The following is an 18,550-nucleotide window of genomic DNA, read 5'->3' as shown; positions in this document are numbered from 1 at the left end:
AAAAAAGAAAAAAAACAAACTTGCAATTTCGTTGTAATAAGTGATAACACAATACGAAAAAACTGGGAGAGTATTCAGATTACCTAACCTAACCTTTAAAATACTGTAACTTCGTGTGACATCGACAAAGGTCATTCAGAAACCTTAAAATCAAGGATATCAAATAGGAAATTTTGGGATTAAAATGACATTCCGGTCGAGAAAAATACTATTAATAAGGTTTAAGTCTATTTTAAATTTGTCTATTACATGCAGTATGTCTAAAATAAACCTAAGAGAAGGTACAGAAGGTTCCAAGAAGTTGAATTTTTTTAAATTTAGGCCTAGGGTAGGGCTAACCTAAATCCCATGCCTATGATTTTCAGCTGCAAAAGTCAACAAGTAATTGAGCTTCATATGAAATAGATATCAGGTTATTAAAAATGTTGTTTTGGTTATTGTACTAAATGATATATTATTGTTTTATTACAGTATTCCTTTTTCTGTTATTTTCAGTTGGATTTGTATTTGTATCTCCTAGTGGTTGTAAGTTGGAGACCTCCTGTATTCACATATACATACTGATAGATTAATGTTACCTTTAGCTTAATACAGAGCAATTCAGAAAGAGAACTACCGTAAAATCAAGTGAGGTGTTCTTCCGTTAGGTAACTAAAATCAAAGCCAGGGCTATAACATACTCTTTGGGCCAGTGGTAATTCATATCTCATAATTTTACGATTAATATTCATATTCTAATTCTTCAGAAACGTCAGTCCCAGCACCGAAGATTCCCAGCAGATCGCCCACTCCTAAAGCCAGCGAGAAGCGTCCAGCGGAAGAGGATGCCGCTGTCGAGGTGCCCTCAAAGCGATCGAAGACTTTGGAAGATGCCCTGTCTCTGAACTCCTTAACTTCCGTCTCACAAATTGAAAGTTCAATCAGTCAAGTCCGGAAAGACCTAGAGGTGAGACAGTGGATTTCTATATAAAACGATGATAGAAAATTAAATATAGTTTAGACGTCCTGTATACTGTACGCCTGTTTTCAGATGTGTGGCCATAATCATTCTTCCTCGGACTATAGTCGCTGCAGAGATTCTTGGCAAATTAAGCTCCACCCCTTGATGATGTCATAGCCAATCATGTTGTCTCCTGCGTTAACAGCGGTCACAACACATTCCTTTAAAGTGATTATAAGTTAGTAAAGTTTAAAATTTGTAAGGGGATGCATTGTGACCACTGCTAACATGGGAGACAATGTAATTTGCTATGACATCATCAAGGGGTGTGGCTTATTTCGCCAAGAATCTTAGCGGCGACTACACCACATGATCAGCTCTGTGTTCGTCAAAATTGACTTATAGGGCTGGTAAATTGCCTTCAATTTATTAATAATAAACTTGTGTAATGTCAATTTATGAAATTCAAAATATCTATATTTGTCATTACAGTATTTAGAAGTCCTATATGTGTGGTTTCATATGCGTAGCACTTCTTTCCATAGGTAATTTACAAGTCAACTTGATTCTCATCCCTGTACTTTATATATCTATTATATTTTACTTAATTTGGAAGAAAAATTCATTAATCGGAATAGGTTCATCATTTTACACAAGAACAGTTACTGTAACTTTTTACTTAAAGTAGCAAAGAAGTATTTTTGACACATCCAAGTACAGTACTTCAGATAGCTGTACCAACAAATTTGTACTGTAACCTTGGAGATTACAAGATTTCTGTAACAGATCTGTCTTTTATCTCGTACCGTCCTTGTAATAATTCAATGACCAGGTCATTTACTCTCATTTTAGTAGAGGATATTAAATTTAGTGAGGGCATAACTGAAAGTCTATTTCTCAAATTCTTTATAAATTAGCGAGATGTAAGGGTGGATGGTTATATTTTAGTATAAAAATACAGTAAATGATATAATAATTTTCAAGCTTTAAAAGCTGTATTCTGTAGTTATTTTGTTATTTTAGATGTTGCATAATTCCTATAAAATCTACTTGAAATAAAAAAAAAATCCTCTTGAATTTTATATCTATATTTAAGTTATGTGAATAATTTTGACATTCCATTTAAAGAGTTGTTTTTGCTAAATAAAATATTCTCTACTCTATGATAAAGACATTTTAGTTGAGCAAATAAGAATGATCTATTTTGGTTCTTTAATTGAATTAAGAAACAATTTATGCCACATTACTAAGTGACAGCCATCTTTGTGCATCCATTGCACTTGAAGATAGGGAAAACCTGTATCTTTGTTTTGCTCCTGAAGTACCACTTAATAGAAAAAGATTGGAAATTGATATTTACCACCTTAAAAGAACATTTTTGGGATCAGGCCATGCCGTCCTGATGGAAGCTACTATAAAGGAACTTCGTGTCAAGAATAGGTCCTCTGATATTATGCGATATCCCTAAAGGCGAAAGCCAGGAATATTCGCGCCAGGAGTTAGAATTCTGGATACCTTGAGTAAAATTCTCTGGGATATATCACGAAATAGTGGCCCTTTCGAGGGATGAGGGCCACATTCAGTTCACGGAGTGTGGAGAACTGAATCTCTTTCCTGACCCAACGTTTCTCGCTAAGAATGAGCTACCCACCAAAAGGTGGGGTCCCTGGAGAATCTGCCCTCTGAAGGAAGATGCGTCTCTATGTCCAGTAGAGTGCCTAAAGGCTATCTTCGTAAAACTTCAGACTTTATGGGAGGACAGCTTTTATAGTAGCTTCCATCAGGATGACATGGCTACCTCACCCATTAAAATTCATGGCCTGACTTCACAACCATACTCTTTGGGATATGGCTCATAAAATCTTGTTGAGTAGACCATCTTTATATAAAATTTGTAGTTCAGTAATGTATTTGAAATATCTGATTGTTGTGTCCTTCCTCCAGGCAATGGAATGCTTGTTAAAGCAAAAGGAAGAAGAATGGAATAATCTTCTTAGCCTACAAAAGCGGAAGGAGGAACTGTATGTGCGATTAGTGCGTAAGAGACAAGTCCTTTTAATGAAGAGCACTCCATCTGAATTGGACGCTAAAGGTGATGACGAAACCAGCGAAGAAGCCACTAGTAATCTTCTCTTCATGCCGCAAGGGGCTTACTCTTCCTTTGGAAGTCCACAGCTTCCCCTGATGATGATGCGTCAAATGATTGCAGCTGGATCCATATCACCACATGCATTACAGGTATGCTTGAATACTATTATTATTATGATTATTATTACTTGCTAGGGTACAACCCTTGTTGGAAAAGCAGGATGCCATAAGCCCAGGGGTTCCAACAGGAAAAATAACTAGCTTTGTAAAGAAAGGATGATCAAACAGTAAGTGAATAATACATGTTGTGAAATGTTGAATGTGCCTGAATAAACATCATAAAACGACCGTGGAGGTCCTGTGGAGAGTAGGGTTCCCTTACTGTACAGGACCAGATAAGCAGCCCTTAAATTAAAGTAAAAGTAAAGTACATCATCAAATCTCATGGGATTAAGAAGTTTACCATATGGGGGCCCCATGCAATTATTATGCTGTGGTTTAGATAAAATTTCCTTCATTCTGTTTCTACAGTCCTTGTTTCACAGAGCAAATATAACTTAAGTACTTTTATTTATAAACAAATTGATATAAATTTTATTCCTATAAAAATTTTCCCAAATGAAGCTACATCTGCTATGATGGCACCTTTCACCCGCAAAGGTTTCTCCAACATATTGCTATATATTTCAGTCGTTTAATTTTCCATTTCAGTCAGCGGCACAAGTTATACCCACGTCCGAGAATAACCGCGGAGGGACCATAGGCAACGGAAGCACAAATATCAGCATCATTGACATTCATACTCAAAATAATAAACCAGGAGGGGAGATGCCGAGGGTATCCATGTCATCTGAAGTGCACAGCAAAGTTAGCAAACAGTTAACTTCAGGCATGGCTTCTATGAAGCCTATATTACCCAAGCCACCTTCTACATCAAGCAGCTTACCTGGCCTTCCTCCCTCGTTATCTTTTACCGCCACCGGACACGGCCCTCAAGGTCCCACCGTTAATGTCCAGCAACTAATTGCTGCACATCGAAAAGAAAATCCTAACACTCCACCAATAAGGTATACTTGTTTTATTGTTACATGGGTTTTTACTCTAACAGTAAATCTCACAATTCCAACACTAGCTTCATTAGCTACAAATTGCCCTTTTAACTACAGTAGTTGAGAAAGTTGATAAAATTATTCTCTACTTAGTTTAGGAAGTTTTTAACAAAAGGGTTAATTCTGCTTTGCTTTAATCTAATTCATTTAAAAATGAGTGCTCTTTGTAACCCAACTTCTAAAATCACCTTATATTTCAACTATATCTTTAGATGAATGTTTTATTCACTCTCATCTCTTCTTTTTCTGGACACGATGCAAAACATGGGTGGTCTATTGGGTAAAATATTTTTTCCCATATTAATTTCTTTTTTTTTTCTAAATTAACGAAGAAATCCCTAAAGGCAGGGGAAGAACTTGTGCATTGACCTAGAGCTACTTAATTGCATGCTGATATTGGTCATGTCCTTTGCCTTAAGAGTCAAACGTATTTACGAAGATATTAGGATCAAAAATACAGTTTTAGGTTATTCTGTGTTTTAGACTTCTGAAAGTAGAAGAGCAACTGGATTTAAATGCATTTCCTGAAAAAAAAATCCTTTAAGGTACAGTAATAGTTTCATTGAAATTCAGAAACTGTTTCAGTTTAAGTTTAGTGTTTATAGTATCATTAATCTAGAATTAAGCTAAAACTCAAATTTTGAAGTTGTGTCTTTCTTTTTATTTATCAAGTTATAATTCAGTTTCTACAGTAATTGACATTTCCATTATTTTATCATACTTCAGGGTATTAAACTTCTTTAATAAAAATATATGTACATTACTGTACTTCACATCTTAATAAAACAACAGCTCTAGTTGTGTGAAAATATTACTTTAAAGTAAATGTATGATAAATTTCCTTCAATACCTTGTTATGATATAAGATTTAAGTCATGGACATATTTAGAATAAACATTTTATCTTTACGAGACAGGGTATAGCTAAATTTAGTGGCTAGAATCATTGCAGAACACATGTACATTTCATCCCAGCTTTATTTACAGGAACTATTTTACCTAGTTAAGTGAACAGTGTTGCTAATATTAAAGCTTAGTTTGAAAAATCCATCTAGCAGAAGAGCAATGAGAGGTGCTTGGCGCCACCGTTACGACGGGGACAAGCGCTCGTCGGGCCGGGACCACGACCGGCCTCCAAGTGTGTCTAGTTCCAGCAGTGAGGCAGACACGCGTACCACACCGTCAAATAAGAATCCTCTGGCTCTAAGCGATCCTTCTGTCTCGTACAAAGACGTACTTTTGCGGTTTGCGGAGCTGACGCAAAATGAAAAGCAGCCCGGATCTCCACAAGTAAGTCTGCGCTTTATGAAAGCAATGAAAGGTTGGATTTAAATCATATGTACTGCTATGAGATAATGTATTACCATTTTTTAAATGTTCCATTACATTTATTACAGCGCCTAAAAAGTAATCAGTTACAGTAGATCTATGTCATAACGGGTTATGGATGAAGCTGCTCTGGAGTGCTTTAGGAAATACTGTAGTGTTTTGAAATATTGTACATGGTGTTTGTAAAATTACAAAGGACTCAATTTTTGAGAAGGTAGAAGACCTTAGATGACCGCGGAGGTAACAGCAGTAGGGGATTCAGCATTATGAAGCTTCATCTGTGGTGGATAACGGGGGAGAGTGGGCTGTGGCACCCTAGCAGTACCAGCTGAACTCGGTTGAGTCCCTTGTCTGGCTGGGAGGAACGTAGAGAGTAGAGGTCCCCTTTTTGTTTTTGTTTCATTTGTTGATGTTGGTTACCCCCCAAAATTGGGGGAAGTGCCTTGGTATATGTATGTAGAAGTGATTTTGTAGTAATGATTTAGAAAATATAAAACTTGTTTGGCATTTGAGGACAAAGGGATATGCAAGTGAGAAAGGCAAATTGAATATATTAAAAATGATTAAGGAATACAGTATTTTGGGTAATATATGCTAAGTATCTTCAGGAAGACAGTTTTGAAGGGCAAAATAATGATGATGATGATGGCCAATTGTTGTGATTTGCAAAGTTACAATATAAGTACAGTGTACAGTCTGTACTTAAAATCCTACAGTAGTTTGTCTGACCTTTCAATCCAATGGTTTTCATATTGAACTTGGCTAAAACTACGTAAGTCAGATATGGCACACAATGTACTGTCTTTCAAAGCATTCCCATGTGGTTAATTTCATACCACTTTATTTTGTCTCTAGTTTATGCAACTTTTGTACATATTCACATGGACAGATGTTTTGATATACTTATTCATAAGTTAAGTATTTTGTAACTTACATATTTTGAGTGTCGACCTTCTTGTCCTTGGTAGGACTGAATTAAAGGCAGCTTGTCAAATCAAAGATTCTACTCTTAATCTCCCAGATTCTCTCGCTGCATCATTGATGCTCTTGCCCTTTTACCTGAAGGCACTATTCCTACTATTGCCTCATTGAACCAAGAAAATCTCTTATGCAACAACATTAAGTCTTCCTCATTCAGTAAAAATCAGCAATCATTGATTACTTGGTTTAATTATTCTAATTCTCCTTCTTCCAAGATTTTATTTAAGTTTCCTCAGATTTATAGATTCTTATCTTTTTTCATATTGGGCCAATTGCCATTGTCAAGGTTTAGTCCTTATCTTTTAGCTTCCTCTTGATCTTATATTTACACCTGAACAACTCAAAGGTCTGGAGACAGGTCACTTTTCAACTACTAGGATTACTTATTGTTGCTGCACACTATTGCTGTAATAGTTGTGGTGGCCGATGTGGTAACATTCCTTACTGGTGATCACCAGACTGGGGTTCGAGTCCCACTCAAACTTGATAGTTCCTTTTGGTCGCTGCAACTTCGCCATCCTTGTGAGCTAAGAATGAGGTGTTTAGGGAAGCTTATAGGTCTATCTGCGGAGTCATCAGCAGCCATTGCCTAGCCCTCCTTAGTCCTAGCTTGGGTGCTGATCATATGTATATATAGTCAGTCTCTAGGGCATTGTCCTGCTTGATAGGGCAATGTCACTGTCCATTGCCTCTGCCAGTCATGACCGGCCTATAAACCTTTAAATGGTTAGAAGTATATATAATTGCATCAATCACATAGATGGAAAACATTTGATTTCTCATCTTACATGTAGGAGTTCTTGATGCTGAATAAGGGTAGAAGTGACTCTTTAGCTATGGTAAGCAGCTCTTTTAGGAGAAGGACACTCCAAAATCAAACCATTGTTCTCTAGTCTTGGGTAGTACCATAGCCTCTGTACCATGGTCTTTCACTATCTTGGGTTAGAGTTCTCTTGCTTGAGGGTGCACTCGGGCACACTAGTCTATCTAATTTCTCTTTCTCTTGTTTTGTTAAAGTTTTGATAGTTAATAAAGGAAATGTTTCTTTTAATGTTATTGCTATGCTTAAAATATTTTAATTTTCCTTTTTTCCTTTCCTCACCGAGCTATTTTCCCTGTTGGGGCCCTTGGGCTTATAGCATCCTGCTTTTCCAGCTAGGGTTGTAGCTTAGCAAGCAATAATAATAATAATATATACCATATATTGTTAATATTATGTTAAAATATGTACAGTAGTTCTTTATTGAATTGAAGTAAATAGCTGCAATATACAGTAGTTTTATATAACTACCAGATACCGACTGTTTGTTATGAATTAGAGATTAGAATTGAATTCACCCAACACAAGTATCAGTGTAAAAGATCACCACTTTAGGATAAATGTTGATTGGATTCAAAGAAATCCTTTTTGCAATTCCAGAAATAAACATTGTTTCTACACAAATAACAAATACAAACCATTCGTGCTTTACTATGGTTACTGTATATTGTTCCAGCTTGCTGGAAAACAAATCAAAACAAAATATCTATAGTAAAGAAATCAGGTTTGTATGTTTTGGAAAAATACGAATGACTTTCAAATTTGTCATTTTCTATACAGTACTGTATATTTTCCAGATTTCAATTTTCCCCGTTGGAGGTGGTGAAAGCAGTGCTAAGAGATCCGAGAGCAGCCGAGAATCAACACCCGCTAACAGGGATCAGACACCACCTCTGCCACCCACCGTCCCTACCTCCTCAGCACTCCCTTCATCTAAAACTTCGTTAGAAGCACCTTCTGCTTTAGCAAAGGTAAGAGGCAGCGTAGCAGTTGAAAATCTTCTTTCTCGCCGGGACCCCTCCATTAAAGGGTTGGTTGCTTGATGCACACTCTCTAATGCCTTCTATCAAGGGCATCTCTTTCACAAAATCTAGTCTGGCATAAGTTTCATTGAATTAATTTGCTCTTGAACAAGCTTCACTTGCTGCGATATGACATAGAAGAGTGTATTCTGCAGTGGTGGTTTAATGTAAGTCTTTCAGAGTTTTAGCTAAGTAATAGATGCAATTTTTTTACACCTTTATTATTTTGTAGTATTCATGTCTGACATGTTTCAGAAGAAATTTTTGAGTAGATAACACAACTGAATTGTATTCATAATTCTGGACCATATGGCCCAGCACTGGGGCCAGGGAGGCTAGCCTGTTACACCAAGGGTGTATTAACCCTTTTATCCCCAAAGGACGTACTGGTACGTTTCACAAAACTCATCCTTTTACCCATGGACGTACCAGTACGTCCTTGCAAAAAACTGCTATTTAAATTTTTTTTGCATATTTTTTATAATTTTTTGAGAAACTTCAGACATTTTCCAAAAGAATGAGACCAACCTGACCTCTCTATGACGAAAATTAAGGCTGTTAGAGCAATTTAAAAAAAAAATATACTGCAAAAAGGTGCTTGAAAAAAAACCTCTAGGGGTTAAGGGTTAGAAATTTCCAAATAGCTGGGGGTAAAAGGGTTAAGGGGGATTCCATACATTTGTATTATGAAGCAAAAGTAGAAAGAGGTTAGACAGCAAGATGCAAAAAAGGAGTGAGACTAGAGGTGAAGTAGAACAATATAAAATGATTCATTTAACAGCCAAGGGGATGCTGCTAAGACCCTTAATGCTAATGCTTACAGTGCAATAATCAAGTTGCACTGATGGTACTCTCCTTATACAGATGAATTGCATTAGAATATGGACTTTTATTACCCATTTACATTCAGTGTTCATCTCAGGATCATCTTCTTAGACTAAAGCTTTTCCCGCCATGCAGGGTAACTATTTCTGGAAAGCCGTTTCCAATTTCTGCTTTTATCTCAGGATATTGGAGTAAAATTAATATTATTTATTTGCAGCTGCTGTTAGAGTCTCGAAATAGTGCATCTGGTACTAGTAAACCAGGTGTAGAAGGCACCAACTCCCAGTACCTCACACTCTCTGCACTTTTATCTGGTGGCTCTACTACCACTGTCAAAGACAAGACAGTGGCCCATTCACAAGTAAGTAAACACTTGTTCATGATGAATTGAATAAATAGTTACTAAATTACTATAGCCTTTTAAAGTTTAAGAAATTTGTGAATGGTTATAATACTATATAACAGGTGGCTACTAAACTACAAACTTTTTAAAGTTCAGGAAACTTTTAAATGGCTATGATACTCCTGTAACATAATTTACAGAGTTAGGAGAGTAGCATGATGCATGATAAAACTATATGAAGCACTGCTTTATTGGATTTTGTTTTCTCAAATTGTTTCATTCCTAACTTTTATCGATAAATCAAGAGTACAGCAAGTACTGTATATATATTCTGGTAGAATTAAATTACCTTTTTTTTTCCACCCATCTATTTTTATCTTTTATTTAAAAGCAAAATTTTGTGGCTGCTGGTGTGGTCTAACATTTATGGATTATATTGAATTTATTAAAATTAAAAGTTTTAGTTACATGTGCAGGTTTTCATTAATAAGTAAATAGTTAATATATAGGGAAAACAGTCTTGAGGTTCGAGTTTCAAACCTTAATTAGAGACGGTTCGTTTCCAAGAATTAGACTGCATGCGAGTCTAGATATTAATAGATTTTAATACTGTATACGAACGCTATAAACGACCTATCTCTTTTGTTCACTGACAACAAGCAGTGTGGAGGTCAGCAATATGAACATCCAGGAAGGTTTAGAGAGATAAACGTAACTATAATAATAAAAAAAAATTATTTCTATACTGTACTCGCCTGATGTTTATATACATGCCCACTCTTCTTCCAACTGACTAATGGAATTCAGAGGATTGGGATCATTTTTGATAGGCCCTGAAAGACACAGTTACAGTACAGCTTGCCCAAGCCATTGTTATTGCCATTAGCTGGTAGAGTGTCTCATTACTTCCTTAGAAGCCTAAGTTTATTGGAAGGAAAGAAAACAGAATTTTTTTTAGTTTTACAGGTAAATGTTGATATAACATCGGGGAGGTTCATGGTAATAAAATTGATAGCTAAAAATGGCACAATTTTCTTTCAATTCCGTACAAGTATTTCAATTGTATTAAAATATAAAGATAGAGATGAGAAAGAAGTTGATCTTAAAAATACTTCATCTCCCCATTTAGATATTCAAATCTGTATGAATAGCCTACGAGGATAGGCTAATACCTTGTTAGGAGGCTGTTATAAAAAAACATGAAAAGACCATGGGAGAGACTAGGTACTTTAGTGACATTGCTATTGCTATATAGGCTATCTGGAAAACTGACAAGTGTAGCATAGCCAACTACATTGGAAAGAGATCAGTGTAATAATATAAATAAACTAGTTTGCAGACAATAATGAGGCTGTAAGTGGGGAGTTTGGTTAGGACTTTACTTACTGTAAAAGAGCTTGGGAGATATCAAGAATAATGTACATAAAATTCTCCAATTTCTTGTGTGGATGATCAGATACGTACTAGGTAGGATACGAGACCAGCGGCTACCAGCCGACCTTCCTTCATGAATCTACAATGTTGATCACAAAAAAAGCTGTGAGATTCCCAGTACGGAGCTCTTGAGCAGTTTCAAGACTAGTACAGTAACAGTAGAAATAAGAGTAATAAGATGGATACATATAAGGACCAGAGTAGTGATTTCGCTGTGCTTCCCTATAGAAGTTACAAGATGACACACTACTTGGGTAAAATTCTAAAAAAAAAAAAAAAAAATTCTTAAAGAACTTTATTTGATTACAACCATTTGTGAATATTTTTATGTATCATAATAAAGTCAAATACTGTATTAGAATACAGTAATAGGCAAATACTGTACCATGATTACAAGGTGAAAATGACCAGAAAACCCAATGTGTTTGTGTGTATATCTATCTAAATATATAGCTGTCATTTTTGACGGATCGCGTACGCTAGTACAGGATACTATCCATGACTTTTGTAGTATATATAGCATCTGTCTTGATACGATTCTGATATCATGAAGTGTGTGTGTGAAAACTACCACAAAAGATCTTCTGACCACTATAAGTTTAATTTCTCAGGAATGACCAGGAATACATGTACACAATAAGGAATTCATATATTGCCATTTCATAACTTGAAAGCCCATGATTTTACAATTTACATGCCTGGTATTTACGCTAAATAAATCCTCATAAGATGTAAGAAATTCTGACAAGTGGTTTTGAGTTTTATATTGTTTTACCTGTAATTTTGCATTTCAGTCTGAAAGTCGAAGCAAGAAAACCACCAGCCAAGAAGAAGGTAGCGGGAACCCTAAATGCCAAGGTTGCCATAGGCAGCGAGCGCAGTTTGTTTGTGCTGGTTGCGGTAACCAGTGGTATTGTTCTAGGGATTGTCAGGTGAGGCTTTGTGAATTGTTTTATAGTCCCTTTTTATTATTAATACTAGCCAAGCTACAACCCTAATTGGAAAAGAAGGATGCTTTAAGTCCAAAAGGCTCCAACAGGGAAAAATAGCCCAGTTAGGAAAGGAAATAAATAAAGTACAGTATATCAAAAGAAATAAAAGATTAAAATAAAATATTTCAAGAACAGTAACAACATTAAAACAATAAAATATTTCAAGAACAGTAACACGATTAAAATAGATCTTTCATATATAACTATAAAGAGAGACTTATGTCAGTTTGTTCAACATAAAAATAGTCACTGCAATTTTGAATTTTTGAAGTTCTACCGATTCAACTACCCGATTAGGGAGATCATTCCACAGCTTGGTCATAGGTGTAATAAAACTTCTTGAATACTGTGTAGTATTGAGCCTCATGATGGAGAAGGCATGACTATTACTGCATATATTAATGGATAACTGATAAAATTAGATATATTCTGTTTAGGCATTTTACTATACAGTACTGTATCATAAAAGGGATTTTGACGAAGAAAAAATCTATTTCTGGGCGAGGAACCTGTGTCGCCCAGTGAAATGCTCCTTAAAGCACCATTTCAAAGGTATAAATACTGCTAAATATACCAGAGGAAAAAGTTGCATGGAATGCCAGGAATATATCCAGCTCGCTCACCCCTAAAGGGTGTCGGTATTAAAACTGGGGCGAGTGATACCACTACCAGAAGTTCCTTTCCAATTAGACTTCTCCCTCCTCAAAATCCCCGTTACTACGAGGTGTCGTTCACTACAGCTACTGCCCCCCCACCCCCCACCACCACCACCTATCCTAAATAAATGTTCAGGGCCTGTATTATAGCTTTGATTTACCGTATATAGAAAGTCAACTTACAAACTTCATAGGTTCCAACAAGCGGTTCGTAAGTTTTGTTAAATTTAGGCCTAGGTTAGGCTTCTCCTAATTTGTAGGCCTACGATTTTCAGCCACAAAATTCAACAAATAGTCCCATTTCACATTACAAATGTTGTTTTATTGCCTTAAATTATATTATACTGTTGTATTACAGAATTTCATTATGTATTTCATTATGAACTTTTGATAAAATATCTGAAATGGATGATTTCATTTTGATTTCTGTTTGACTCTCCAAATGTTTGTAAGTCAAGGACCTTATAGTGTTGATCTTACTAATGTTGACTTTTTCTTTCAGGTTGCAGCATGGGAGGAGCACTCGGAGCACTGTAGCAATTAATTTATGGTTAACAATCGTCCAATTGTCCCAGATTGTACCTCCAGGTGAGAATAGTGTCTCAACTTTCGTTCAGTATTATGTGTTTTGTAACATAAACATTAACTTTCATCATCATCTCCAACGTCTTTTGACGCAAAGGGCCTCGGTTAAATTTCTCAAGTCGTCTCTTATCTTGAGCTTTTAGAGCAATACTTCTCCTACTTCACACTTCATAATCCTCAGATTTCTGAAAATTTAAGCAGGTGTATTGGATAACTTGGAGAATACTGTATTGTTTCATGTTCAGTTATGAAGAGTACCAAGTTAATAAGTAGGATATTTGATTATTAAGTTATGGTCTTTCATAACTTGGAGAATACTGTATTGTTTCATGTTCAGTTATGAAGAGTACCAAGTTAATAAGTAGGATATTTGATTATTAAGTTATGGTCTTTCATAACTTGGAGAATACTTTATTGTTTCATGTTCAGTTAATAAGTAGGATATTTTATTATTAAGTTATGGTCTTTCTTTAAGCAAGTAGAGAATCAAAAGGTAGAATGAATAAACAACTTTATGTTTTTATTTTTTGGTGTTCTGATGAAGATAACTATGAGTAAGAAAATATATTACGTATAGAGATTTTATTTCATTGGTTTTCTTGAGTAAACCAAGTCTACAAGATTAGTGCGCATGACTAATTAAAAACAACATCCAATGTAAATTCCACACTTTGTTAAATAATTTATTCAAGGCACCAGCTATGAATAAATACCTAGAAAAAAAGACAAGGCATTAAAATGGAAAGCATTCAAAGAACAGCGAGTCATTATGCTATACAGTGCCATTATACCATAAGTATTCATTAAAATAGCTTGATCACTTTCATACTTCAGTATGCTATTTTACATATTTATAGAGAAAAAGATGTCATTTTGAAACATCAGGGAATTCTAATATTATATGAGTAATTTATGATTAGACATGCAGTTAATTACTATCATCTCCATATATAGGGAGGAATGTAGAGAGTAGAGGTCCCCTTTTTGATTTTGTTTCATTTGTTGATGTCGGCTACCCCTCAAAATTAAGGGAAGTGCCTTGGTATATGTATGTACAGGGAACCCTCGCTACTTCGCGGTTCGACCATCGCGGATTCACCACTTCGCGGATTTTTTCCATAACCCATATATATACAGTAATATATATATATATATATATATATATATATATATATATATATATATATGTATGCATGTATTTATGTATATATGTATGTATGTATATATGTAGGTATGTATATGTGTATACATATAAATATTTATATATATATACACACACACACATATATATATATATATATATATATATATATATATATATATATATATATATATATATATATATATATATATATATATATATATATATATATATATATATATATATATATCTAAAGTAGGAAGATGTGATGTAGTTCTAAGGGAAAAGTATGAGAAATATGTCTGGGTAATAAGCAAAGCTCTACCTCCAGTTTGTTTCTTCATTATGATCAGAGATAAACGTAAACAAAACATTGGTTGCCATTTTTTATCGTGCTTTTTAGCGTGTTTAGGAAACGCATGATATAAAATCGCCTTTAATATTTGTGCCTGTTTTAGTTTAGGGTACTGTAGTACATGCATTAAGTGTTCTGTACATTAAAGGGTAGTTTGTTAACAGTACTACGTACAAGGGAAGGTTTTAAAAGTCTGAATATACATGTTGAATAAATAGGTAAATATGGTGTCACTACTTCGCGGATTTTCACCTATCGCGGCCGCGTCTGGAACCTATCTACCGCGATAAACGAGGGTTCACTTTATGTATATCAGAAGGTATAATTATAAGTCAAGTTTAATAACACCGTAAGAGGTGGAAATATCCGAAACAAAACCTGAAAACAAAATACATGCTGATTAGCCATCCCATTTTCCAATGAATAATGATTCTGGGAATCAGGGTTCTTTTATACCTGGACAATTGGCAATTTTTGAACGCTTCTTTGGAAAGGATTCAGGTTTAACAAATGTGATTGCTCAAATTACTGGAACAGTAGGGGTTCCTCTATTTAGAAATTATAATAGCTAGTTTCTTTTTGGGTTTTTCTATTTGATAAAAAGTATTTAACCCTTTTCTCTATTGCTCAAAAAGTTCTAAACGATGAAGTTTTGTCAGTTTGAATATGGGCGAGATTTCTAGCGGCCATCACGTCCGATGGGACGTCGAAAGATGAGGGTTAGCCAACTTATTCAATCTAGACACAATATTTATTCCAGGGATGAAGAACTAACCTCAATTGCTGAATTTGTGGAACGATCACCATCGGTTATCCCAGGGAGTTTCCTTTAAAATGAAGACCCAAGACCCCTCTATGTTTCCGGATGCTTCACAGGAAGGATAGTAAAGGACTTTTAAATCTTATCCATCTGTCAGGGCAATGGATGATGCAAGAATGAATTTTTCATATCTGTTGCCTGGAACTTCTAGTGGCATTCAAGGCCAATCAGGATCAGGAAACACCATGGTGCTGTTTTTAAATGATACAACATCACTAACTTTAACCGGGAGACATGATGGATCAAGCTTCGAATCTCTGTATCAAATAGCAAAGATGCTATCAACTTGGTTCATTCCAGGTAAATCGAACATCTTAGCAGATCATCAGGTAGCAAAAACCCTTCCAAATGAATAGTCTCTACATCCATCAGAGTGTCAATACATTTTGGGACTGGTGAGGTCAACCAAACATAAACATGTTTGCAACATCTCTAAATGAAAAGACAGATGAGTTTCGCTCACCAATTTTGGGAGATGGATGCCTTTTAACGGCTTTCAACCATTCACCATGATTCAGCAGGCAATAAAAAAAAAAAGTCTATGAACAGCAGGATGCCTCGGGTGGTTCTATTTTGTCCTCAAAAAGTGATTTACAGATGTGTGACCTCTGTTGTCGTAATGTCTGAGGTTGCCTTTCAAAATCAATTTTCTAGTTTTGGGGGTAAACATTGATACAAACTGAGCTTTGAGAGAGATGCAATATGAACATCAGGTTATTATAGAAATAAAATTTTTCTCGTTAAAAATCTGTTTTTTATTCCAATTGTTTACCTTTGAGTAGGTTACTTAAACAGTTGTGAATATATTCTAAAGATAATTGACCAAAGAACGGATTTTGAGCAAAGCGAAAAATCTATTTTTGGGTGAGATAGCCAAAGATGAGTATTGTCATTGGCAACAATTGATAAAGTGTTTGGGGCAAGAATTTTCAGATTGGATTGCTTCACCTTGTTAGAGGTTTGCAACTAATGACTTGGTTTGTTTTTATTAACTTATAAATCTTTTTATACTATTTTAAGAAATAATAATATATATCTGGCACAGTATAATAATTTTCAGTTTAATAGTTATACTTAATTCTTCTCTAAAGCTTTAAGGAAATACTTTGCTTCACGCCTTTTTTTAACGATTGCTTCCTCTTTCAGATTTCTGCAGAGTGGGATGCCAGATGTTACATTACTACATATTAAGTTCTAATTGTACAAGGCTATGTTAAAAGATATTTGTTCCCTTGGAAGTTGTGGAGTCATATGTCAATATATTTTTCCTGTATGGATATATTTTCTATAGCATAAGTAACAGTGAAACCATTTGTTAATTGATGAGTGGGTTTAGACCCCCTTTAAAATAATGTGTGAGATACACATAATTCTGTGATATCAAAGTGCATTTTATACAAGGAGAAGACTGACACTGTTTTATATACAAAACCTTCAGGCTGTGCCATTGTTAGTACTGTAGCGTGTAAATTCCCAGCCTAATTTTTTGACAGCCATTTGTAGCTTTTTAAATATTAGACATCCAAAGCCACTTTTCCCTTGAAACCATACACGGAGAATTTGTGGTAAATGCTATGGCAGGTGTGAAGTTAAATTCTGAACTAAAATTAAAATTGGGATTATTTAATAAGTGAGGGAAAAAGTTTATTTAAATCGAAAATTACAGTTAGTACTCAAAATGGAGGAGTTAATGTAGGTTAATGACACAGTACTGAGATATTAAAAAATCAAATTGCTATGCCTTGGAGCCACTGTTTGGTATATCAAAACATTTACTCTACCACCTGGGATAGCCCTGACGCAAGTTCTCTTGGATTTGGAATGTGTTCTTAAAAATAAGAGGACGAATAGCAATTTTTACAATGCATTTCATCTTAAGTTTCAAGAGAATGTTAACTTAATTTTTTTGAAAGAGTAAAATGGTATTAGACTTTGATAATTCTCCATTTGTTAGTGGACATCGTAGGGCAAGTTGTAAATTTAGTTCAGTCCAGCCGAGAAAATAATTTAGGAGGTAATATCTAAATTTTAATTTTTAAAGTAATCTTTTAATTTATCAGTAAAGTAAAATGCCAATACAACATTTCTAGAAGCACACTTGAAACACTTCCAGATGCAAATAAAAAGGCATTTTGGTACATTCTTCAATTTCATATCAATAAATTTAACTGCCTTTAATTTTGTCCTCAAAAGTTAACTTGATGTTTTGATAGAAACTTTATCCCCTTTTTAATAACAAAACAAAAACTAAAAAAGTAGAGTAGCAAAATTTTTAGTATTTAGAACAATGCGTTATCTATACTCAATTTTTCTTAATGAGGCGCATTTGCGCTGACTCGCAGCGGTGCCCTTTTAGCTCGGAAAAGTTTCCTGCTATCTGATTGGTTAGAATTATTTTGTCCAACCAATCAGCGAGCAAGAAACTGGGGCCCTTTTAGCTCGGAAAAGTTTCCTGCTATCTGATTGGTTAGAATTATTTTGTCCAACCAATCAGCAAGCAGGAAACCTTTCCGAGCTAAAAGGGCACCCTGCGAGTCGGTATAAATCTGCCACACTAAAAAAAATTGACTATAGTTAACTTGTAGAAATAAGATTTTGGATTCAGCAATGATAAGGAAAAAAAATTAATTTAAATTCCTCTTTCAATTGAGAGGAACAGTTTCTCTAAAAATATGAATAGATCCAGGATAACTATTTGCTAAAAAAAAAATGGTTAGAAGAGCTAAGAATATACTTAGGTCAATCAAGACCTTGACCTGCATGTATTCAGGAATCATGGCTATCCAACAATAACTTCTCTAACGATCGTTAACTATCAATGTTACTTCTGAATTTTCACTATACTATAGGAAGGGGTTAAGGAAAAGATAAACTTTAGAAAAGATTTGATGAACAGCTTCAGCGCTGTGTAGATCTGTCCAAGTTAACTGCTTCTTTACCCTTTCTCTTATATTGATATATTCTTGAAAGTTTAAAAATTTAGTCATTGATGAGAGCAAATTAAAATTTCATCTTCATTTCATTATTTAAAAATCATTAGATTTATTTTTTCATAATAATTGATTGGCTTTTGTCTTTTATGTATTAATATACTGTACATGCTTTTGGCCA

At 34.9% G+C, this 18,550-nt stretch overlaps 1 protein-coding gene across 6 annotated transcripts in view; it reads left to right on the top strand.

Moving 5' to 3' along the window:
• LOC137624413 (serine-rich adhesin for platelets-like) overlaps nucleotides 1-17,607 on the top strand; it is a 144,637-nt gene extending 127,030 nt beyond the window's left edge. For 4 of the 6 annotated variants that reach the window (XM_068355186.1, XM_068355162.1, XM_068355196.1 and 1 more), the window contains exons 3-11: nucleotides 747-946; nucleotides 2,885-3,178; nucleotides 3,740-4,095; nucleotides 5,174-5,426; nucleotides 8,064-8,237; nucleotides 9,331-9,474; nucleotides 11,685-11,822; nucleotides 13,041-13,126; nucleotides 16,586-17,607. In XM_068355186.1, coding sequence (XP_068211287.1) covers nucleotides 747-946; nucleotides 2,885-3,178; nucleotides 3,740-4,095; nucleotides 5,174-5,426; nucleotides 8,064-8,237; nucleotides 9,331-9,474; nucleotides 11,685-11,822; nucleotides 13,041-13,082 — 1,601 coding nt within the window. In that variant the 3' untranslated portion in view covers nucleotides 13,083-13,126; nucleotides 16,586-17,607. Of the gene's footprint in view, nucleotides 1-746; nucleotides 947-2,884; nucleotides 3,179-3,739; nucleotides 4,096-5,173; nucleotides 5,427-8,063; nucleotides 8,238-9,330; nucleotides 9,475-11,684; nucleotides 11,823-13,040; nucleotides 13,127-15,379; nucleotides 16,133-16,585 lie in introns of those variants that run through there. The other 2 variants (XM_068355178.1, XM_068355170.1) reach the window with 2 other exon arrangements.
• The last annotated feature ends 943 nt before the right edge of the window (nucleotides 17,608-18,550 follow it).

Source organism: Palaemon carinicauda, chromosome 2 (assembly GCF_036898095.1).
Source record: "Palaemon carinicauda isolate YSFRI2023 chromosome 2, ASM3689809v2, whole genome shotgun sequence".
NCBI classification, from domain to species: domain Eukaryota; kingdom Metazoa; phylum Arthropoda; class Malacostraca; order Decapoda; family Palaemonidae; genus Palaemon; species Palaemon carinicauda.
The sequence above is the reverse complement of the archived record's forward strand: the minus strand, read 5'-3'. Positions and strand labels throughout refer to the sequence as shown.